This window comes from Pollachius pollachius (assembly GCF_949987615.1).
Source record: "Pollachius pollachius genome assembly, chromosome: 10".
Taxonomy (NCBI): domain Eukaryota; kingdom Metazoa; phylum Chordata; class Actinopteri; order Gadiformes; family Gadidae; genus Pollachius; species Pollachius pollachius.
The window spans coordinates 10,178,621-10,201,947 of record NC_136943.1 but is presented as its reverse complement, the minus strand read 5'-3'; the positions used below and the strand labels follow the sequence as shown (position 1 = coordinate 10,201,947).

Sequence of the window (23,327 nt, the reverse complement as noted above, 5' to 3'; positions counted from 1 at the left end):
CCCCCCCTCCCCCCCTGGAACCTGTCAGTACGTGAGCACCGCCTCACACTCGCTGTTTCCCTTATTGGCCCGCTCCCTTTTCATCTTTCCCTTCCTCTATTTTTTTGTCTTCACCGCCTCCACCGCAGATACACACACATCACACACACACACACACACACCTTCACACACACACACATCACACACACACACACACATCCACACAAACGCACACACACACACATCACACACATCACACGTACAGCCACCACCTCCCCCTCTTCCTCGTTTTATTACGGCACTCTCTCGTTCGCCTCGCTTCTCTCAGTCAGCCCCCCCCCCCCCCCCCCACCCCCACCCACACACCCCCACCCCCCACCCCACACCCCACACCCCACACACACACACACACACACACACACACACACACACACACACACACACACACCCACACACACCAAGGTCTGAGTCAACACAGGCATCTCACTCATCCATTCCCCTGGACCAGAGCGCGAATGCCGCTGGTAGGTGGGGTCACGGGATGAACAGTGACGGTCTGCTAATGTCTGCAAAGGGAAGGGTTCCTGAGCAACACATGACTCTGGGAACCATGGTGATACCGGGGAAGGCAGAGAGGTAGCAGACAGGCGCACATTGTTTCAGTGCGGTAATGTGATTTATCAGCCAGCGGCCTGCTCAGGAATGGGACGTTTAAACCATTAAGCCTCACGCAGACAATCAGCTGCCTTCACCGACATAAGTCGAGATGTTTTATCTGGTTAGGCTAACTTAAAGGAGATCGAGAAATTGTCGTCATACCGGAGGTACTTGCGTTAGGCGGAACGGATCGAGTTCTGTACACATAGTTTCTCTAATCCGAATAAAAGATGTACTGATTCCCCTCATATTCCCGCATATTACGGACAATAAGCGTCGGTTTTTATCATCAGGTGACTCACAAAAAAAGTTCTGAAAGGTTTCTTCACAAGAGTCATCTAGCCGTGGTCCACCAGCGCTGCCAGGACGTTAAAGACCCTTTCAGATGTGGCTCCCAACTCAAAAAGAGAGAAAAAATAGGAAAACTGGAAATAAATGTAAGCGTCTAGTCAGGAGAGACACACACACACACGCCCAGTTTAACACGGGACCGGGGCGCTCCATTCCACCGTGCGCCGTTCCAACTGGAATTAACATCAGGAAATTAATCTTGCCTGCATTGCAAGTGTCAGGCGCAGCGCTCCTGTAGCGTGACATACTGTACTCGGACAGATAGAGGGGACCGGGGAGAGGGAGCGAGAGAACAAAGACACAGAGAGAGAGAGAGTGTGTTGCTTCCCCCGCTTCTTTATATTTCAAAGTCAATAAAAGTTGAGTAACGAGCCCGGGAGTCGAGGGTGGGGCCGGGAGGCACGGACACCGCCCTGCCGGTCCCCGCGCTGAGGAGCGTCACGGGAACTCACTCAGTGGAAATCTCTCTCTCTCTCTCTCTCTCTCTCTCTCTCTCTCTCTCTCTCTCTCTCGCTCTCTCCCTTTAGCTCTATAGCTGTGACTCTTTATGTAAGTCACCCTGTCTGTTGGCATGCTAAGGAGCGCTTCATGAACTCATTTAGAAGAAATCTCTCCCTCTTTCTCTCTCTTCCCCTCTGTATTTTGTGTCTCTGTATGTATTTCTCTCTCTCTCTCTCTCTCTCTCTCTCTCTCTCTCTGGCTCTTTCTTTCTCTCGACTTCTCTCTATCATTTTCTCAGTATCTTTGTCATCTCTCTGTCCCTCACTGAATGCCTCTCCCTTTATCAGTACAATCTCAACACAATGGAAGAATTGCAGGTAAATGTTGCTTTGCTAGAGGCCAAAAGGTGTTTTTAGTTTGTCTCAAATGGTGACTCAAGGGGAAAATATGTATTGTTTATTACTTTAACAGTTATATTTTGACTTGCCTAGCCCAACTGAAAACATAACCATTTCATGGATCTGACGGTATTACTCTTGGATGTGCCTGGATCATAGAAGTTTGAGAAATATTACTGCTAGTGGGGAGCGGTGTATACAAATATCAAGAAGAGAGTAACTATGGCAGCAGACCCTATGGGCTGTCCAACTGCAGTGACAATTAAAGCATTTTGAGTTCAAAAGAGATACAAATTGCTTATAGACAAGAAGGCAGTGGCAGTGAGTTAGCTGAGCTACCAGAGAGAATATTGAACTAATGGAAACCCATCACTGACCTGTGAAAAAATAGCTAGTGATTTTATTACAAGGGTTGCAGCCAGTCAAACGCTTTCAAGCTGAGTTTGCAGTGGCGTTTTATGGCCACATAACTTGAGCAGTGTTCACAGCAAATCCAAACTAAAGCTTGTGCAGTTTACTAGGCATTTCCATATTTTCCCACCGATTTCGGAGCCAAATCTGGTAAATATCTTTCTTAGGTTTTCAGTTGATTATAAGGTTTCCAGTTTAAGGGAAAAGGGCCATTACAATGAATCAAGTGGGTGCCTAAGGTATTGTCGATGTATAGTCATTTGACACATTCTAAAGCAGGATGGAGACTTGTGGTTTTCAACTTAATAGTTTGTCAACTTGCCACAATGATCTCATTCTGTCCAAGATAACTATGCAACCATTCCAAATGGAGCCACGGTACACGAGACTCGATCCATGTAACTTAAAACTTGAACCTGAAACATATATAAAACGTTCATAAGCATAAGCGAATGGGTGCTATGACTAATAAAAGTGAATGGGATTAGTCATCTTGCCTGTGGTAAACATGGGTTCTCTTTGAGAGAAAGCCCTCAGGAGTTCAACTATGTAGATTAGATTTGTAGACGAGATGTTTTGAAGCATTGATACAAACCCTGGGCTGCACGAGATTCCGTCCGGGCCTAGTCATGGACGACGTGTCCAGACATGTCCTCTCCCTTGGTGAAGGATGACATTACACACGTCCTGGTCTCAGTCTTTTCCCTCATCTGTTCCTTCTTCCGGATGTCGTTTCTCATTCACTCACTCGCTTTATAATCCTTTCAGTAATGACCGGTTGTGTAATAGGCGTTTCTACACAGGAGATGGTTTCACATTTCAGTTAAGGATTTTACAACTGAGTTGTTTAGCCTCTTTATAGAGGCTTTTAATCCAGAGCAACGTACATGATGTCACATTATTAAGGAGCAGGCCGGGAGTTAGGCATTTCGCTCAAATATGTTTACAGTTATACTACAGACCGCGGGAATCGAACGCAGTACCTGTCGACCAAACCTTTACAGCCATCCACTCTCCCTTTATGTGTGGCCTTTACAGTGCAGCCTTTTTTTCTCCAAGATCAACAAACAAAAATACCCTTGTTTATGTACCGACTAAGACAAAGGTCAAATCGGCCTCGTTTTGCTGTCGTTGGTCGGAAGGGAGCTGCGGCCCTGAGAGGTTGACTGGGCTGACAGCAGAGTCTCTGGTGTCAGCTGCCATATATACCCACTGAGGAATGACCCTCGGTGGAGTTGAAGTCTTCCGTGGGAGGAAGCAGCGGCCCCGCGGTGATGGGATCATGTCTCGTTCGGAGCTGCCTCGGTGCTGCGTTGAGCAATCCGCCACATGTGTTTCTCTTTTTTTTTCATCCCAGTGCAGAGTTGAGGGCCCGGCAGCGCTTCGGCTTCCTCTGTTGTGACTTTTCTCGTGCGGTGGTGGTGGCGGCTGGGAGGTGAGGTGGATGTGTGGGCCCGTGGGATGCGTCGCTGCAGATTGCGTGTCTTCTTTAAATGTGTGTCCAGATGCTTAGAGTCCCATGTTATTCCTTGATGCGCTTCTTTGGGGAAGAAAAAAAATACTAAACAGAGAAAGAGAAAGGGGGGGGAGCAGATTTCCTCTCTTAATGGGAAACAGACTGAGCCCTGCTTAAAAAAGTCTCTTTTATTTATTTCCTCTCTGCTTGCTCTGGGTTTTTCGGGTTGTTGCGGAGGATTTGGGTCCAGGACAACATGAGGTTTCCTGCTCTTGATGTGGACCCTGAGGGTCGGTCTCATCAACAGACCAGCGCACCCTCAGACGGATCCAACCCTCCTCTTACCACACACACACACACACACTGTACAAACAACCCCACACACACATTACACACACCATACTAATATACACACACACACAAACATATACACACACGCATTACCCACACCATGCAATTATACACACAACCACCACACACAAACATATTAACACACACACACACACACACAAACCCACACACTCCATCGAAACAACCCTACATACACACAGACAAGGCAAAGATAAACTCAAGCCCCGACCCCACACACACAAACATCTTCACACACACACACACAAAGTGCCCCTAACCATACACACACAATGCAAACAAACATACACATACACAGTGTACACACACATATACTGTACATGTAACCACATATTCTAACACACACACACACACACAAACAGCAACAAAAAGGAATATAACCCTCCCCTTCACCACATACACATCCAATACACAAACATTTTCTTTACCCATTTTCAATCTCATACACACAAACACACGCACAATCAAACACACACACACACACACACACACACACATACAAACACCCACACACATACACACACCCACACACATCTATAGCTATCCCTGCATCCAGTGTTATAACAGAGGCAGTCAGCCATTGGGTAAAAACCACTGCACCCCAACAGTAAGAGTTGGTTCACAGCCAGCATCTTCTACACAGAGAGAAACAGCCACAGAGCTAGCGCTATACTTCTATAGTACACTACTATACTTGCCATTCTCGATATGGTCCGGTCCTATAGTCTAACTAATTGCCAGGCTTCAATGGGGCCTGTCCACATGCTAAAGAGCGTTTCATGAACTCATTCAGAGGAAATGTCTCTCTCTCTCTTCCCTCTCAGTATTGCTCTGTAACTGTAAATCTCTTTATGTATCTCTCTCTCTGGCACACTCCCTCATTGTCTCTGTGTATCTCTCTCTCTCCCTCATTTTCTGAGTATCTCTGTAATCTCTCTCACATGAATGTCTGTCTCCATCTCTCTATCAATACAATCTAAACACGACGGAAGTAATGCAGGTAAACATTCCTTTGCTAGAGGCCAAAAAGCGTATTGTTGTTGATTTCAAGTCATGCCCATCCCCTCAAGTCATGACTTGAGGGGATAATATGTAATCTTCAATACTTTTACAGTTCTCTTCTACAGGTGATAAGCTATAGCACATTTATCTTTAGCCGCATGAATCTAGACATAAACACTGTTTTACACCAGTTCACCAGTTCCAGGTTTCTCTTCACTTTCCCCTTGCTCTTAGCATGCAAACTTTCTTTTTTTCTTTGCTTCTATCTGAAAAAACCCTGAACCACACATTTCTTTCTACAACTTTTACGAGTGGCCTTTTTTTCCCGGGGCCTTAATTTGTTTGCGGGACAGGCCTGCTTGCTTGTATCCGTCTGGGGTTGCCAGGCTGCCTCAGACCCCTGGAAGGAATTTCAAGCCTTGAGTAAATCTAACAGAGGCCTCTAGCGCACACAGGCAAACACGTTCCCCCTTTTTAACAGGAAAAACATGCAGTACATTCAATCCCCATTACTCACATGACGGAGAAAAGGACCAGCTCATCATTGACTCGCTTATTTTAATAGACAGCTGAGACAGGGACTCACATCTGAGGGTCTCATCCTCACTCACAAAAACGTATTTTGTTCACGGCTGGTCGGAAAGAAGAGCCTATATGTCTGTTGAATCAGTGTTTGAATCGTCTGGACCTCTTGGTCAAGGTGACCAGGTTGCTGACAAATGTTGTGGTCATTGGCCATGTATGCTCTCGATGTGAGGAAATGAATGTAGGTTTGTTAGAAGCCCACACTGGAACAAGATGTTATGTTTTTCCCGTCTAAACTTTACCGTTTGTGTCCCTTGTAAATCCCCGATTGACATGGTTTGTATGTGTGGAGGAGAGGGAGGGGAGTGAGTGTTTATCTTCTGGCTGCCATGATTTCTCAAATATCCCTGCCTTTTATTCCTCCCTCTCTTTCTGTCTCCGTCTGTCTCACTCTCTGTCTTTCTATTTATCTCTCTCTCTTTCTCTCGTTCTCTTCTTCTACGGCTGTCTCTCTCTGCCTCTCTTCTCTCTCTCTCTCTCTCACTCTGTCTCTGACTCTCTCTCTCTCTCTCTCTCGCTCTCTCTCTCTGTTCTCGTCTACTTCTTCCTCTCTGACTCTCTCTCCCTCTACCTCACTCTCGCTCACTCTGTCTCTGTCTCTGTCTCCCTCTACATATTTCTCTCTCTCAATCTGTTTACCTCTCTCTCTGTCTGTCTGTCCGTCTCTCTCTCTCTCTCTCTCTCTCTCTCTCTCGGTCGGTCTCTCTCTGCCTCTCTGTGTGTGTCTCCCACTACCGCTCTCTCTTATTTATCTCTCTATCGCTCTAACCCTGATGCAGCAGACCTGCAGCAGCGAGACCCATATGAACTCAATCTTCCACCACAGACAAGCCAAACAACTCCAAACAACAACAAGAACAGCAACAGCCACCGAGTGCGGTGCTGTCGAATGCGGTTAGGAAGGAAATCAATTAAAAAGCGACCCTGGAAAAAAAACTAAACAGGAGGCGGTGGAAGAAGATAAACGGAAAAGCGGGCGCGAGGGATGGAATGTACCACATCTGTGGGCTCTGCGGGGTTCGCGACCACGTGCTCGGTGGAGGTTGCGGAGCCATGGTTAAGAGATCAGCCATCCAGGTTGACTCTGAGCTCATTCACATGTTCTGCAGGGGGACCAGAAGGAAAGTGGGAATTGGGGAATTTCTGCTTGATGGCCGTCTAATCCGTCGCCTGATCCAGACTTCTGGGAGTAGAAGGATGTAGCCAGCGTCATTATCAGTGTTTACATCAGCGGAATGGGTTTAGGGATGATATTCAACACGCTATGGGCTTAAGCTGCGTGGCCTCGTTTGCACTTCAACAGGAATTCTAATATTCATTTTTATTTAATAAAAACGAATTTACAGCTCTTTGGCACTTGTGAATTATTTACAAGATGATTGCCTTACCACAGTTTCCAATAAATTCCTGTAAGCAAAACATTATGGCAGTCTCTATGTCATGGGACAATCTTGAGAAAACACTGTTGCAACAGCCTGCAGGTCATACTGGGTTTAAATTACCCTTGGTAACAGTAGCCTAGACTTACGTCATACAAACATATACTTTACATTAAACATGAAAAATGCAACAGATTACATTACAACTGAAGATAATAATAGTAATACAAATAAATTAATAGACTACACACAAATTCTACTGACCTCATTATCTTAAGCTACTCTGTGCTGAGTGCAGCACCCATAAGTGTCGTAACTCCAACTTCGATTGTATGCTTTGATTGTTAACAGCCTCACTTGTAAGTCACGTTGGCTAAAAGCGTCTATAACATCAACAGTAGTGCATTTGTGTCTGAGTACAGGGTCTTACATCGTGTTCCATATACTTTCCTCCCAAGTCGCCAAAAGACGACCACAATAGACAGTGAAAGTCAGATATCAAAGAAATTTGATATCTGATGTCATAGCCCTAATATAGACCTCACCGTGTTTCTTGTATTCTGGAACCCCTCCCCTTTCGCCTCTGTGTCAACCATAAAGAAAACTGTGTACCGCAACTTCTTCTGTGACCCGGGACGAGGTCAGCCATGATCGTACATCTTCCGATGACCGTGATGACCGTGATGACCTACTTCCTGTTCCCCACCCCTCTCAGCTGCTGAGGCTGGTGACGGTGTCGGAGAAGCGCTGGCGAGCGAGGTCGCGCGGCGAAGGCGTGGAGGGGCGCGGCGGGGAGGAGCTGGACGAGGACGGCTTCCAGAGCGGCGACTGCGACGACGAGGACGAGTGCGCCGGTGTGTCGGGGCTGGGTCCGCCCCCGCGCCGCAAACGCTTGCGTATCTTTGCAGGTGAGGCACATAGACGCGCCGACCACACGTATGAAGACACATGTGCACGCGCACAAATGCCAACACACACGCCACACGCAGAAATGCCAACACACAAATGCCAACACACACATGCACGTTCACAGACAGACACACACACCGATGCAAGCATGTATGTACACAAACACAAACGTGCACACACCAACTGACAAACATTGGTTGGTTACTGTTCTCAAAATGGCGGTGCGAGGTACTGCACCCGCGTGCATGCGTGACCCGTTACTAGAAAGCATAAAACAATAACTAAACATCATACGGCGTAATAAGTAGCAAATGAAAACACGTGCAGTGCCAGACGTCTGGGACATTGTCCTGTGTGAGTCAGCCAGGCCCAGCGGGCTCAGTGTGCGGAGCGCAGGGATGTTTACACAACTACAGGACATGTTCGCACCCACATGCCACTATGCAGCGGGTGTCAGAAGGCTTCAGGTAGCTGCCAGCCAGCCCCCCCCTCCCGAACACCACCTCCTGACCCCCCGCTCGCCACGGCGGAAATCTGAGAAAAACAACGTCAGACAAAGTCGGCTCTGATAGATACCCAACGACGGAAAGAAATAAGCTAGTTTGTAACAACAACAAAAAGAGGAGCTCAATAAACCCAACCGATTTTTCTGGTGTATTTAAAAAGGAAAAAAGAAAGAGCGAGTGGAAAAACAGGCAGGGATCTAAACACAGGGTTGCTAAGCTGACGATACAGCTGAGCAAACAGGGCAGAGGGAGTAGTCCTCTCCTTTCCTGAGACCTGGGGTCCTCCGTCGGGTTGAGACCCGGCAGCTCAGACCAGAAGACCGTTACCCCCAACAGACCCCTCGACCCCAAGCCCTCCACTACCCTTTACTCTCTCCATGCCTTCCTGTTTAGCACACAGCTCTGCTCCAATCCACAAGATAGGATATAGTGTACTATATTCATCCACGATGATCAGGTCAGGACAGTACTAACAGATAAAAAGAGATACACTTTTAATAAAAGAAAATGCCAAATTCGAGTGAAAATAAAGCAAAATATACATATAGTGGATTTTTGTAGATTCAAAAATAAAATTGAATAAGAAAATTATTAAATTTCAGAGAGTATGTATATTGTCGTATTAAGTATTTATCGAATGGTTCGCACTTTGGTTCACTTTGAGTCCATTTTATTCTCGGCTGAGGATCTAAAAGGGTTTAATTTCCCGGGCTAACTCCTATCTGCCTCAGCCTCTGAAGCTGAAGGTTGCTCTTTCTGTCCTGGCTTTCGACATCACATGTTTGCCTTCCCTTTGTGGGGTTTGTACCTGCTTGAACATGAGCCAGCGCTGTTTGCAGACCTTGCAGAATCTCCACTCATTGGCAGGTACAGAGATAGCCTCTGATAGCCTGAGATGACCCAGTAAAATCCTGACCTTGTACGACCTGCCATCCCGTTTTTTTGGTCAAACAGCGGGGCCAAGGTTCAAAGGTCAGCCCTTCAGAGCAGAGGGCTTAATGGGCGGACTGTCTCTGTTCTCTGAGACGGACGAGACGGATCAGGTTTCACAAAAGCCTTTCCATGAGGAGCAATGGTCTCTATCAGGAACACAGGCACCTCCCCCCGGGCCCGGGGCCCCTCTCTCCTGCACCCCCACCCTCCATCCCCCCTCCTCCCCAGGGCCTGGGAAAGGTGACAGAGCCCAGCCACAACAAGGTGAAGACAGGAGCAGAGACCCCACCAGACTGGAGCTGTCATCCCGCTCACCTCAGAGTGGATGTTGAGGCTCATCTGGGTTGATTGATCTGCCCTCGCTCACTCTCCCACAGAGCCTACCTGACACAACACCCCACCCAAACACCACCGCACCCAAGCACATCCACCATCACCCCACCCAAACACCACCACCACCACCACACCCAAACACCACCACCACCACCACACCCAAACACCACCACCACCACCCCACCCAAACACCACCACCACCACCACACCCAAAGACACAAACACCACCACCACTTCACAAACCTAACCTAACCCTTATGACGCACGCACGCACGCACGCACACACACACACACACACACACACACACACACACACACACATACACACACACACACACACACACGCACGCGCAAACACATAGCGTAGACACACACACGCACACGCACAAGCACACACAAACACATAGCATAGACACACACACACGCACACACACACACACACACACACACACACACACAAACACATAGCGTAGACACAAACACACACGCACACACACTCAGAAAGACAGACACCCCTTCCCTGCTGGCCAACTGAATTCCTGTTCGCACATTCCCTAGAGCATTCCAGGCTCGGGGCAGCTATTCCAGGCCAGGCGGTGTCCGCTGTGTCGTGTGTCTGTCTCCTCCACCCCACCTGCCCCCAGCCAGACCCGCAGCCAAACATGATCAGACGTAGGCCAGCAATAACTGAGCAAACATCCCAGCATAGAAAAGAAAAAATGCATTCTCAGCCGGGATGGTCATTTTCAATTGGGTTAATGTTTGAAAAGTTTTTTATCATTGGACAGGGATATTGCATTGAGTGTTTGTGTGTAAATGTTGCGGTGGTCTGATGTGTGCGTCAGTCGGTGTAGTTATGTTTTGATGTGCATGCCTCACCTTGGATCGCGTGTGGGTTTTCATGAACAGCAGTGCGTGAATTCCCAGTTCCTGATGATGAGGGCTCACCTGGGCGCTCTTTACCTCCCCTACTGACACATGCACTCCCTGTGAACAGGCAGCCTGCACCGCCATCTACCAATAACCCTTTGCTTACTTCTCTATAGGAGGGTTTCAATTGTGTGATCTGAAGTCCCTTTAAAGGAGTCCAAGCCCACCGTCTTGCTTCTTCTTGATCACAAAGTCTGGAATAAGAACCAAGCAAGCAGTGGTTGGTGAAAAAAACATCAAACAGTAGTCAAACTGGAGGGATGTGCCTGACATCTTTTGAAACCTTCCCAGAGAAGCCACTCTTTTACGGGTCGCTTTGTACCCACCAGTAAATGTGAGCCATCAACTACATATACGTACCTACGTATTTTGAACCATTTAAACCCACTGTTAATAATATAAGGTCTCGCCATCTGGGTCCTATTGCCCCTCTGGCCATTCCAGAAGCAAGATCCATCCGCCTCAGCGATCATCCCCCCAATGATTCTTCCATTTCCTGGGTTTTCAGGAGTATTTCCTCAACCATTTTACAGGGTTAGGGTTAGGCTGTATAATTCAGCTGAATGTAGGCCAGCCAAGCCCTTTGGCCCTGTGATTATAATAAAGGGCGATATCTAAATGCGTTTGACTCGTTTTGTGCAGCATAGTGAGGTCTTTCAGGTGTGGTTCGGGGTTAGGGGGGCCAAGAGGGGGGCACAGGTTCAGCGGTCGAGCAACTGAGGCCGTTGTGTGCGTTCTTGCTGTACCGGCCCGCTCCTCAGCTGTGTGTCTCAACACCTCAACACACACTCAGCGATCGCCTCCCGTGAATAGAGCTCTTGTTTTGGTCTGGCTCGCAGACATGCAGCCACAGCAGGCACCCCGAAGGTAAGCTGTCTCTGGAGCTTTTTTATCTGCGCCGGGGGTTAAGCCAAATACAACGGGGAAATATTCTTGTAATGCAAAACATGCAGCTCTCTTCAAGAGCGGAAAGGTGGTGATGGGGGGGGGGGGGGGGGGAAGTGGGATAAACCTGCTGGCTCTGCTCACGACTCTGGCGAACACAACAACAACGGGAAGATGGGGAGGCGGAATGTTGAGTGAAGAAGAAAGGGGGAAAAAATGGGGAAAAAAAGAAGGAAGACAGGAAGAACAAAGTGGGAGATTAAACAACATCCGTGAGCCGTGCACAGAACCACACATGTAAACACACTTGCGCCGCGCGTATGTGGGTTGAATTAGCGGCCGCGCTCGCTGCCAGCGCTACAACCCGGTATGTTAATTGGACCCAGCTGGGGCCCTGACCCCGCAACACCTGATAGGTGAGTCACCCCGCGCTGTCCGCTGCTCGTCTCCTTCAAAGCGGGTCGTAATCCAGACACAGAAGACCTGTTGACACAAGGTCTGCCAGCTGTGGTCGTGTCCCACCGTATGTGTTTCCATTTCCCTCGCACGCGCTCGCACGTACGCACGCACGTGCACACGTACGCAAGCACGCACGCGCACACAGACGCACACACACAGACGCACGCGCGAATACACACGCACACACGCGCAAGCACAAAGACACAGACACACACTCACATGCATGCACGCACACACACACACACACATAGTCCCTCTCATCCTCCTCCCAGGACCCTGTAAGGCATGCTACCGTTGTTTACAGATGTGCTCCCAGTTGTGCATGGGGGTGCACTTTTGGGACAACACAGTTAAGTGTGTGTGTGTGTGTGTGTGTGTGTGTCAGACACACAGCGGGGGGACCGGTGGGTTCCTTGGTGACCCACATGGTGCATGGTGTCGCCCGGGGTTCTTCAGGAGCCCACAGTGGGGGGGGGGGGGGGGGAAGCCAGACTAAACCAAACGATTGTTTTCCATGACCTGCTCCTCCAGCACTTTTCCTACAGACTAACAATGACAAGGAAGGAGAACCTGTCAAGTTTGTTTTGTTTCACTGCAACAAAAATGATCCGCGAGCATCTGGGTTGCTAGGCGAAGGACTCCTCGACCCCGACCCCTATTCTGCATATTAATGGTGTTGTTGTTGTTTGGACCAGTAGAGTCAGAGCAGTAAACAGGATCCAACCAGATGTTTGGGCTCCATCGCTGGACAGCAGCCCTAACCACAACTCTCCTCGATTGGCTCATTATAAAACCAAGATATGCACCGCACCAAGAAAATACAAAATGTACTTATAAAAGCCAACCACCTAATATTCCAAAAGAATTTGATCATGTTAGCAATCCACTGTGGGCGGTAGTGTGTGTGTGTGTGTGTGTGTGTGTGCTTGTGTGCTTGACAACAGAGTGAGTTCCCTGTAGCCTACGAAGCTGAGATAAACACTGAATAGTCGAAGGTGCCGTGAAATATAATTTAATTTAAGAAAATATTTGACTTGTAACCGTTTGTAATTTGTAACAGAAACTGTATTTCTATCAAGGTGAAATGGAAAGTCAAGGTGAAGAGGTTTGGGGGGGGGGGGGGGGGGGGCTCTGAACCGGTGTTCTCCCTCTCCTCATCCCTGCTCGGGCTTATGAACAACCTCCGTAAATTCCCCCCCAAATCCTTCCTGCTCCACCTCCACCACACCTCTCACAAAAATAATGGAGCTCCCCGCCATCTGTGTCAACAGGCCCGGTGGCTGGGCTGTAGTCTCTCTGTCTCTTCTCACTCTCTCTCACTCGTTCCTGTCGCTCTCCCTGTCTTACACCACCGCCTGCCCCCCCTCCCCTCCCTCCCTGAACCGCAACCCCGGACCCACCTTCCCTCACTTGCTCGATGGCACCAAACCACTACTAACCCCCCCCCCGCCCCCCCGTACTGCCACCTCTAGCTGGGCAGGTTACAGGGGGGGGGCAGAGAACAGGGATAGGGGGTAGGTCGGGGAGAGCTGAAAGGAGGTGGAAAGAAAGCAGCCCTCCCATTGGCCCTCTGGTGGCCCTCCGCTGAGGAGCCTCCTCGAATCAAACCCCGGGATAAGCCCTTAAGACGAGCCAGAGGGCCGCAGGATCTGAACGAACCCCGACCCACGGAGCTCCCTGCCTCGCATCATCAGCATGTGGGGGCCCCACAGGTTCTGACGTCGTTGACTTCATTGGTGTTTGATTCATAATGTAGGCCCCGTGCCTTTTTGTGCGTGTGTGCGTCTGTGTGTGTGTGTGTGTGTGTGTGTGTGTGTGTGTGTGTGTGTTAGTGCGCCTCCCGGAAAAAAGGGGTTTGTTTGCTCAGGAGCTTTATTTACATTCGCAGGCACTTTTGGACGCTCTAAATTGATTCCAGGCTCATTCCTGGGTCCTGTCCATCAGCTCCGCCCCAGTCCTCAAACACACACACACACACACACACACACACACACACACACACACACACACACACACACACACACACACACACACACACACACACAGCGGGCCCAGTCAGCAGGCCCTGCTCCCCTCCGCCAAAGGGTGACGCACGGGCTGCCATTTTGCGACCCGGAGCCAGAGTTAACCCTTTTTCTGGCCAGCGCCTCCGTCGGGAAATCGGTTTATTTATGTTAATGTTTGGCCAACCATCGTTCCTCTCTCTCTCTCTCTCTCTCTCTCTCTCTCTCTCTCTCCCAAAGTAACCCCTTGATTATCTTGCCTGCCGCTGTGAGGACACGTGCGTCGAGGCAGTGGGCTCTGAGCTGCTCGGGGGAGGGGGGGCCGGAGGGGAGACCGCAGCCCCACCACTTAAGGAGCGCTAGCAGATAGTTTACGGCAGCACGCTGTGTACAGTTGGGCCGCGCCACAAAATTGTCCCTCGTCGGGACGTCCCGAGCCGGCCCCTCTGTTGCTGCGGTTACTGGGAGAAAGTGTGTGTCTTGCGTGTGTGTGTTGGCACTGGGATGTGTGGGTCGCGCATGAAACTTGCGGGTCGGCTTAGCTCAGGAGTCAGAGCAGTTGTAACCGAAAGATTGCTAGTTCGATCCCCGGCTCCTCCTAGCTGAGTGTTGATGTGTCCCTGAGCAAGACACTTAACCCTAACTGCTCCTGACGAGCTGGCTGTCGCCTTGCATGGTTGACTCTGCCGTCGGTGTGACAATGTGTGTATAAACCGATGTAAGTCGCTTTGCATAAAAGCGTCTGCTAAATGCCCTAATTGTAAATGCCCTAATTGTATTTGAAACTGCGCCTCATCCCATTGGAAAGGGCTAACGAGGACACACATATAGACAGCCCTGTGTGTGTGTGTGTGTGTGTGTGTGTGTGTGTGAGCTAAGTGTCTTGTGTGTGTGTGAAGGGGGGCGGGGGGGGGGGGGATGACAGCTCCCTCCATGGCTGGAAGATAAAGTCAGTATTCCAGGAATGTGTTCCTCAGAGGTTGACTGACTGACCCGTCATCTGGTTTCCCCCCTGATCCAGAGCGGGACGAACCCCAGGCCAAATTACACCTCTGACCCATCAGTTTATCACCCTGCTCACTCCCTTCTCTCCCTCTCTTCCTTCTCTTCTCCCTATCTCTCTCTCTCTCCCCAAACGCTCCGATAAGAGCCGCCATTGTGTGCGCTATCTTCCATCCCGACCATCACACCCTGCCATCCCCTGACCCCCTCTTCTCCCGCTGGCCAGGGTTGACCTCCCCGGGTCACAGATGACCTCCAGAGCCTTGCCACAGAGAGCTGTGGCTGGAGGTACCACAGGCCAGGCTCTGTGGAGGCGGCTAGCAGCACTCCGCCCGCCCCGAAGCAGACCCCTTCACCCCGACGGCAGAGAATCAGCTCTTTGTACGTTGGATTTGTTATGGTTTTTCTTACCCCTCTCTCTCTCCCTCACCTTCTTTTCCAGTTTTCCGTCAAAAGAGCTGCCATTTAAATGTGTTCCTGCTTTATAGCTCTGGTTTTTATTTTCTCTGTTTCGTGCCACGTTTCTTCCTCTGATCTTCAGAGCTCCTACTCAAAGGGGAGGCTATAAATAAATACATAGGAATGGATCTAATTGAGAGATTGAGAGAAGCGATGCCTTTAGAATAGCGCTGGGCTGCGTTGCTCATCCCCCCCCCTGAATGCACATGTCTGGGTCGACCGCGTTAACCTTTGAACTCAGAGGGCCTCCTTGACTCGCATTTGGTCCTTAGCACCGTCACAGTTGGGACTGTCGGGACCAGGGATCTTTGCTCTCCCCTCTGTCCTGATGGATTGGGCGTCCCTCGTGGTCCAGGGCATATATACAGTCGTCCACCACGGCTCAATCTGGATTCATGGGAATTTACATCTCTCTGTGCTGTCTCTGTTCTCACAATGTTGTTGTGCCCCCCCCCGCCCCAACTTTAATTTCTGCACTTCTCTCTTTAACCTTGACACACCCCTTTCTCCTTATCTGCACACAATGCTTTGAAAATACCCCCGGACTTTCTCCCTTACACAATCTCTCTCTCTCTCTCTCTCTCTCTCTCTCTCTCTCTCTCTCTCTCTCTCTCTCTCTCTCTCTCTCTCTCTCTCTCTCCCCTGTCTCCCTCTGTATCTATCTCTCTCTCCCCTGTCTCCGTCTGTATCCCTCTCTCCCCTCCACTGCCTCTCTGTGTATCCCTCTCTCCCTCCTCCCCTCAGTCTCCCTTCTGTATGTCTCCCTCTCTCCCTCACACACTCTGGCTGTGTTCCTCCCTCTGCGCAGCAGCGCACCGTGGGAGGTGGCTGCTCTGCCTAGAATAACAGTGAGTGTTGTGTAGGCCGCGGCCGGGGCCGGGGCCAGCTCACTACAGACCCATGCTGTTGCAGAGGCTCCGGGGCCGGGACTCCGCTGGCCGTCCCGTTTGTCTTGGCCCGCGATCGCCCAGCTTCTCCGCTCACCCCTGTGGCCGGCCCTGTGGGCGTGGAGTCGGGGGGCGTGCATTCCCTCTCTCTCTCCGCTGGAGTCCCGAGACACCATCAGCTTCCAACCACTCAGCCCCTTCCTATTCGCCCCACCTTGGAGAGCTGTCTTTTGGCTACACACACGCACACATGCACACACGCATGCACGCACACACATGCGCAGGCACACTCGCACTCATGCACATGCACATGCAGCCGCACCCGCACACGCACTAACTTACTCACTCACTGAGTCGCTCACACACACGCATACACATGCACACACTCACCAAAGACTTGGCCAGGTCACGTGATCGGCCAATAAGTAACAGTCTTATTACACAATAAGAAAATTAAAGCGCAGTCCCAGACTCTTATCTGTATCCTCCCACCAGATAAGGACCACTCATTGGCTGTTTGTTGTTGTAGTATATTTGATTAACCATGGTGGTTGGGTTTTTGACCTCTCTGCACAGCTCAACGCAGGCTGGGGGTGATCGACGTGAACCATCCCCTTCCTGTCCCCCTGCTTGGATTTAGAAGTATGCCCACAGTGAAATCCAAGTCAATAAATCGCTTCACGGCCGACCAGTAGACTGCTTAAATATTTTCTTTACTTCAGCTGCCATAAGCTGCCCGAAATCCGGGAAATCTTGATCAAATTTGACCAGCTCAGGTGTTTTGAGGTGTGAGCCGTGTCTGCCAATGTAGCAGCAATGCGAGCCATTTCCCCCTGCTTTCATAAGAAGCACCTGTGTGTTTTGGAGAACATTCCTCATACTTATCTAACCCAGAAGAAGAAGGACACGGTCTCGTCCACAGCACACATGTAGTGCATATTGCCCTCCAGACCATGAACGTACCGTACCATCCTGGAGCAACAATAAACGGTGAAACGCCTCATGGTTTTCAATGTGTTTGTAAAGAAAGTACACATTTAAAAATGCTCCTGTATTCACATGATACTCCAATGAACACCTCGCGGTGGTTAGGCTGCAGCTCAACAGTTCCTGTTGAGCTGCAGCCTAACCACCGCGACAATGGCGAACTGGTTAAATGTTAAAGATAGGTTTCAGGAACCAGACTGACGTGACAGATTTAAAAAATAGCTCTTTCTGTCTGCTTTGTGCTGCACAAACAACCAAAAGAGAGTCAGACCGAGCTCTCTCTCGCTCTATCTGTCTGACTTTCTTTCTCTCTACTCACACACACACACAAACACAGACACAGATGGTCAGACAGGGCAACCCAAAATGAGTCCTTAGAGAAGTCCATGTACACACAAACACACACACACACACACACACACACACATACATGCAGGCACACACACACACACACACACACACACACACACACACACACACACACACACACACACACACACACACACAAGCAGCTTCAGCCACTAGTTGACCTTTTTTGAAGATCCAAACAAACATCCAAGTCCCCTCCCTCTAAAACGAGCTGGGCTGGCTGATGTGTACATGATCTCCCGGATGAAGAATGGTCCCTGAAGGAAAGGAATTAAGGGCCTATAAACAGCCAAGTGGATCGCACAATGACTGACTGCTGGCTTTTGTTTTCAGGAGAGAGAGAGAGAGAAAATATATAGAGAGAGGGGATATAGAGGAGAGAGAAAGCGAGAGAGAGAGATGGGAGACTCGGGAGAGAGCGAGAGAGAAGGGGGGGATAATGTGCAGTCTGTGGATTCCCAGTACCAGCCGCGGCGTAACCAATCAATGGCTGGGCTGTTGACCTTTCCCCCGGGAGGTAAGCGGAGCTCTACGGAGCTGTGATAAAGCTAGCCGGGTATGCTAGCAAGGTAGCGCGGCGACGGGGGGAATGATAGGTTTAGAATAGAATCGGCGGGCGGCGATGGGTGTATGAATACAGCAGAGCCTAGAGGAGCCAACTACTCTATTCTACTGAGAGACGGCATCCGGGCCCCATGACGGCTGCATTAATCACCGGAGGAACCGTTCTATTTATAGTGCGTGTCTTATCCATCTATCTGGCTAATTGTCCCTGACTGTACGCTCCCTTTCCCCGCCGACCATGAGAGAAGGGTGTGGGTGGGGGGAGGCAAAATGGACGGAAATAGAAGAAAGGAGACTCCGTCTGTTCCTTGCATGCGACGCTTTCTCTTCTTCTTCTTTTCCACTCCTTTTGCCATTGCTTTACTTCCTGTCTGAGATCTTATCTAACTCTTATCTTTTTTCAGTTCCCTTCCACAGAGTTCTTCTCACACAAGAACACCCATACTCGCATTAGCGTACAAAGTAACACACACACACACACACACACACACACACACACACACAAGCACACACGCACATGCTCACACAAGCACACACACAGGTGTTCATCACTAATTATAACAGGATATTATTAGTTCCAGTCCTGTGCAGGGCAATGGGGGATGAGGTTGCGTAGCGTTCGCTCCTGGTTGGTTTGTTTTTAAGGCCGGCAGAACAAGGCCCCAGTGTGGGGGCGTTGGTGTACATAGGTTTAACCTAGTCTGGGTAAGGGCCTTTTCCTTTCCTCACTGTGCCTAGTTAAGGGCCTTTTCTTTCACAATGCAAGACTTTGTTCGCAACATATACGTATGTGTGCATAATATATATATATATATATATATATATATATGCAAACATTACTGCTGCAATGCGCACCACACAATGTACTTTGTTTTCCCTTTTTAACATTCACACACACACACACAGACACACACACACACTGACTCCTTTCCCCGTCCCATGTATATAAAAGCTGTATCACATTGCACACCAAGTTTAATTGGCTTAGGGCTACACTATGTACAGCCGTCCACAATGACAAATCATTCTTTCAGGGTCCTACAGCCTACCATGTCAAAGGACACAAGAGAGGGGGGGGGGGGGGGGGGAGTTAATTATTCTTTGGCCAGCGATCAACTACCACCGAAGGCAAAGACTCTTTTTTTCCTTTTTATTATTGCCAGTTTGTTTATTTGCCCGCTTCCGCTGTGGTTCAGACGTTGCGCGGCTACTTTAGGCCTGGTAACCCCCCCTCCATTCCCCCTACACCCCTCACAACCCCCTCAACTCTCCCTGGTTCCCTGCTCCGTCTATAAGAGGAACAGGCCTGTGGTGGAAGCGAGTTAGAGTGGCTGACTGTGAGTCGACGGCATAATGCCTTGAATCCCCGTAATGGTGGAGATCAACCGCTGTCTCCCAGCCCTGACTCACCCTCACCCTCTCCTTATAAGCCCACACACAACACTGTTTAATTGATCTCAATCTGTTGTTTTAGGATCGCAGATGTATTGCATTTAGAGTGTGTGTTTGTAAGCACATGTTAACCAGTGTTTGTCTGTGTGTGTGTGTGTGACTTTGTGTGTAGTGGTGTGCCAGTGTGTGTTCGTGCCAACCATTTTATACAGTCTATGGCGCCAACCATACAATGAAATTCAATTAACGACATTTTGTCCAAAATGGATGTGCAAGTGTGTGTCTCATGTGCGCCAGTATGTGTGCGTGCAGCATGTACGTGTGAAGGTATGTGTGTGTGTGTGTATGTGTGTGTGTGTGTGTGTGTGTGTGTGTGTGTGTGTTGGTGTGCATGTCAGGGTCCACAGCCTGCATGGCTGGGGACAGTTGTGTGCATAGCTTACGTTCCTAACCATAGTGTTTCTTTATTGCTGATATCCTTCGGCCCTCTCCTCATAACTCACCTCCGTATTTATGTCTCCTTCACGCATGACCAGACAGGGCCACACAAAATTAGTCCTTAGAGAGATCCACGCACACACACACGGACACAAGGACACACGGACACACAGACACACACGCACACACACACACACAGGAGGAAAAGTACTGCTGATGTGTCAATGGGGAACAGCTGTGGCTGCAGAACACTAAGATATGGCAACAGCAGGTGAAAATGATGTCATTGTGATTTTGGGAGCAGATGGGGAATACAGGACCTGCACAGTAGTAACGGGATACACATGAAGCATGTATTTATCCCGTGAAGGTGTTCTTAACACATATGCCCTTTTGTTTGAGTGAACAACAATGCCTTATGAATGAAGGCGGTGTAAAGATTATAGTCGTGCCCGGACCTGGTGAATTTATTTGTGCAGGACAAACGAGGGAAGAAGAGAAGACGCTGTTATTTGAATGGCTGGGTTATGAACTTGGGGCCACCTGGCCAAAATAGGCCTCTCCAACATCCTCCACACATCACTCATCACAGCACAATAAAATATGGTTATTCCTTCAATGTGTTTTTATTGTAGTATTATGTTGGCAGTATGTCCAAAAAATCAGACCGGCTTACCTATAAAGTTGTATTTTAATCTATAGTATTTAAATATTTGAATTGACATGAGTATACACAGTCCAACAAGGAATTTAATGTTTTACCCTTCTCGTGCACAACATGAATCTACTTCTGCGCTCATAAAATGTCTTGTTTCCAGCATCGTCGTACTTTAGTATATATTTTAGCGTTCAATATCAGTACCACATGTAGCCCACTATGTGATTTCCCCATATGTCTAAAACAGAAACATTGGTGAGCATCTGGAAAGATGGAGTTGTATAGTTTCCCATCGGTCAGAACATTACATTGTTTTTACAGCTGTGCGAGGCATTGCACAGAAAGCAGGACAGACATACCACTGGTGCTATGCACCTCTGTCACAGTGTTTGTCATGATCATGTCGATCCCCTTTTCCTGTCTCCCTTCATATTTTTGATTCTTCTGTGTCTCTTTCTCTGCCCCACATCCTCCCCTGTCTCGTCTATGCCCGCTCTCTGACCCCGTCTCCCAGATCTGGCGGATAACCTGCCCATGGACGACCTGATCTTCCATGAGCAGCTGCTGACCCCTCACCTGGCCCCGGCCGGCGTCGGGGGCTTCTCGTCTGCCTCCTCTCCTCCCTGGAGGTGGTCCCTGGTCCTGGTTCTTCTGCTGACGCTCTCTATCCTCCTGATTGGCCACTACTGACCAGCGACTTCATCCTCTCCATAAACTCATTGACCAACAATGGAAAACTAATCTCCCACCTTCCTTCAAATGTCACGTTTCCGTTAATGATTTGTTTTTGTTGGATTTCATTTGGAATCTCAGTGTACAGTTAAATTAATCCTCAACGTTGTCATGAACTAAACTGCTCTTTCTCTTCAGCTCTCTCCCTCCCCTAAACTATAACTTTCTCTCATTCACTCATTCCATTTTTAAAACTTAAACTTTGACGAATAACACACATTTTTTTCTTCCACAATAAGAGCTCACCGTGTAACTCTGTGGCACTGTGTAAATAGAAAAATTTGTTACGGTCGCCCTCCTAGACTACTCCCACTGTGTTTCAGTCCCACTATAGCTTTTCCCCTCTGTGCCGTTACTGTACTTTAGTTTCAAGCTGACATCATTTATTTTCTCAACAAGTGGTTGAGAGGCCTAGGCGGCCTTCTGTAAACGCCATGTCATGGACCTGGACATTTGGACGGAGATGGAGAATGGAAGTCCAAACTGGCACAATGGCAGCAGCAGAAGAAGAAGAAGAAGAAAGAGAGACGGACTCATTTTTACTTGAGGTATCACAGCGATGTGTATCTACTGTACTGATCGCTCTATGGGACGCACAATTCTATTATACTGAAGACTTTGTAGTAAAACGTACCTGAGTAGGTCCAGCACTTCAAGAGGCCTTCTTCTCGTCGAGCATATGCTGGGGTTAAATACAAAATGGACAAAGTGATGCTGTTTGGGCTGGTCTTAATGTTTGGGGGGAAGATGGCTGGATTGTATTGGAATAAGGCTTGGCTGTGGCATCTAAACACTCACTGATTCTGAAAATGTTTGTTTTTAGAAGAACCCCATTGCAGAATGACCGTTGTACACAGCCAACAGTGAGCACACGCGGAGACAAAAGAGTTTGTGAGAATTCAACTGAAGTAAAGGTTTTAAACGTTTTCATGTTGAATATTATTGGCTGGCTTTCGAAATGTGTTTCTGATAAACATTGAGGCTAGGTATGATGATCCAGCTATTTCAACTTGCTTGAGTGTTGAAGCAGCCGTATTTACAAACATTGCCCAGACTGACATATTGTGACAGGCTTATTGACGATAAAGCTAACAAAGCTATTAAGCTAATTAGCCATTATCTATAATGCTATAGCTGTGCTATAGAAGTGTTTCCCTTCTCTTTGTTACATGTTTACAAATTATATCCCTTAAAAGGTATTAAACTATTTTCCTTGAAAATGTCAAGGTAGGAACAATACTTTTCAATTTCAAGGTTATTCTTTGCAATGTGCAGCAGAATATGAGTGTTCTTGTAAATATGTGTGAAGTTGTAATAGATTTTAATAGTGCTCAAGCCTTCTTAATGTCAGGTGTTCATTATGTAATTGTTCATTGTATGACTCATTAAAAACCTGGAGTCAGAGTTTGTGCTTGGTGAATCAGCTATGTGTCTTTCTTTTTTTAATAAATAATTAAGGCCAAAAAAATGAAATAAAGATATCTTGCACATACGCTGAACTCCCATATGTTTTCAATGATCCATGTTGGAAAAACCTATTTTGTGAAGACCTAATTCTTTAACTTATTTCTTGAGTGATTGTTTAAAGGAGACATACCACCAGGTGTGAGTGTGATTAGCCTTACAAGCCTTTTCGAAAATCTGCCCCATATGACATCACTAGTGGACGTGTCATCATTAAATCTAATTGAGGAACAGTAGGTGTTGGCTGACTATGCTAAGCGCTGACAAACAATCAGCCACACTCAGACATATGTATATTTTAATCAAATGTTGATTGGAAACTGTATTATTCAAAAGAATTGACACAATGTTTGATTATAGGGCTTGAGCTCTATTTAAAAGATGTGCTT

The 23,327-nt window shown here is 48.4% G+C and overlaps 1 protein-coding gene across 1 annotated transcript in view; it reads left to right on the top strand.

Annotated features, from left to right (window-relative positions):
* gpc3 (glypican 3) overlaps positions 1-21,432 on the top strand; it is a gene marked incomplete at both ends in the record, with an annotated part of 93,814 nt that extends 72,382 nt beyond the window's left edge. Inside the window, 2 exons of the mRNA XM_079744340.1 lie at positions 7,744-7,936; positions 21,257-21,432. Coding sequence (XP_079600466.1) covers positions 7,744-7,936; positions 21,257-21,432 — 369 coding nt within the window. The remainder of the gene's footprint in view (positions 1-7,743; positions 7,937-21,256) is intronic.
* Between the last annotated feature and the right edge of the window lie 1,895 nt (positions 21,433-23,327).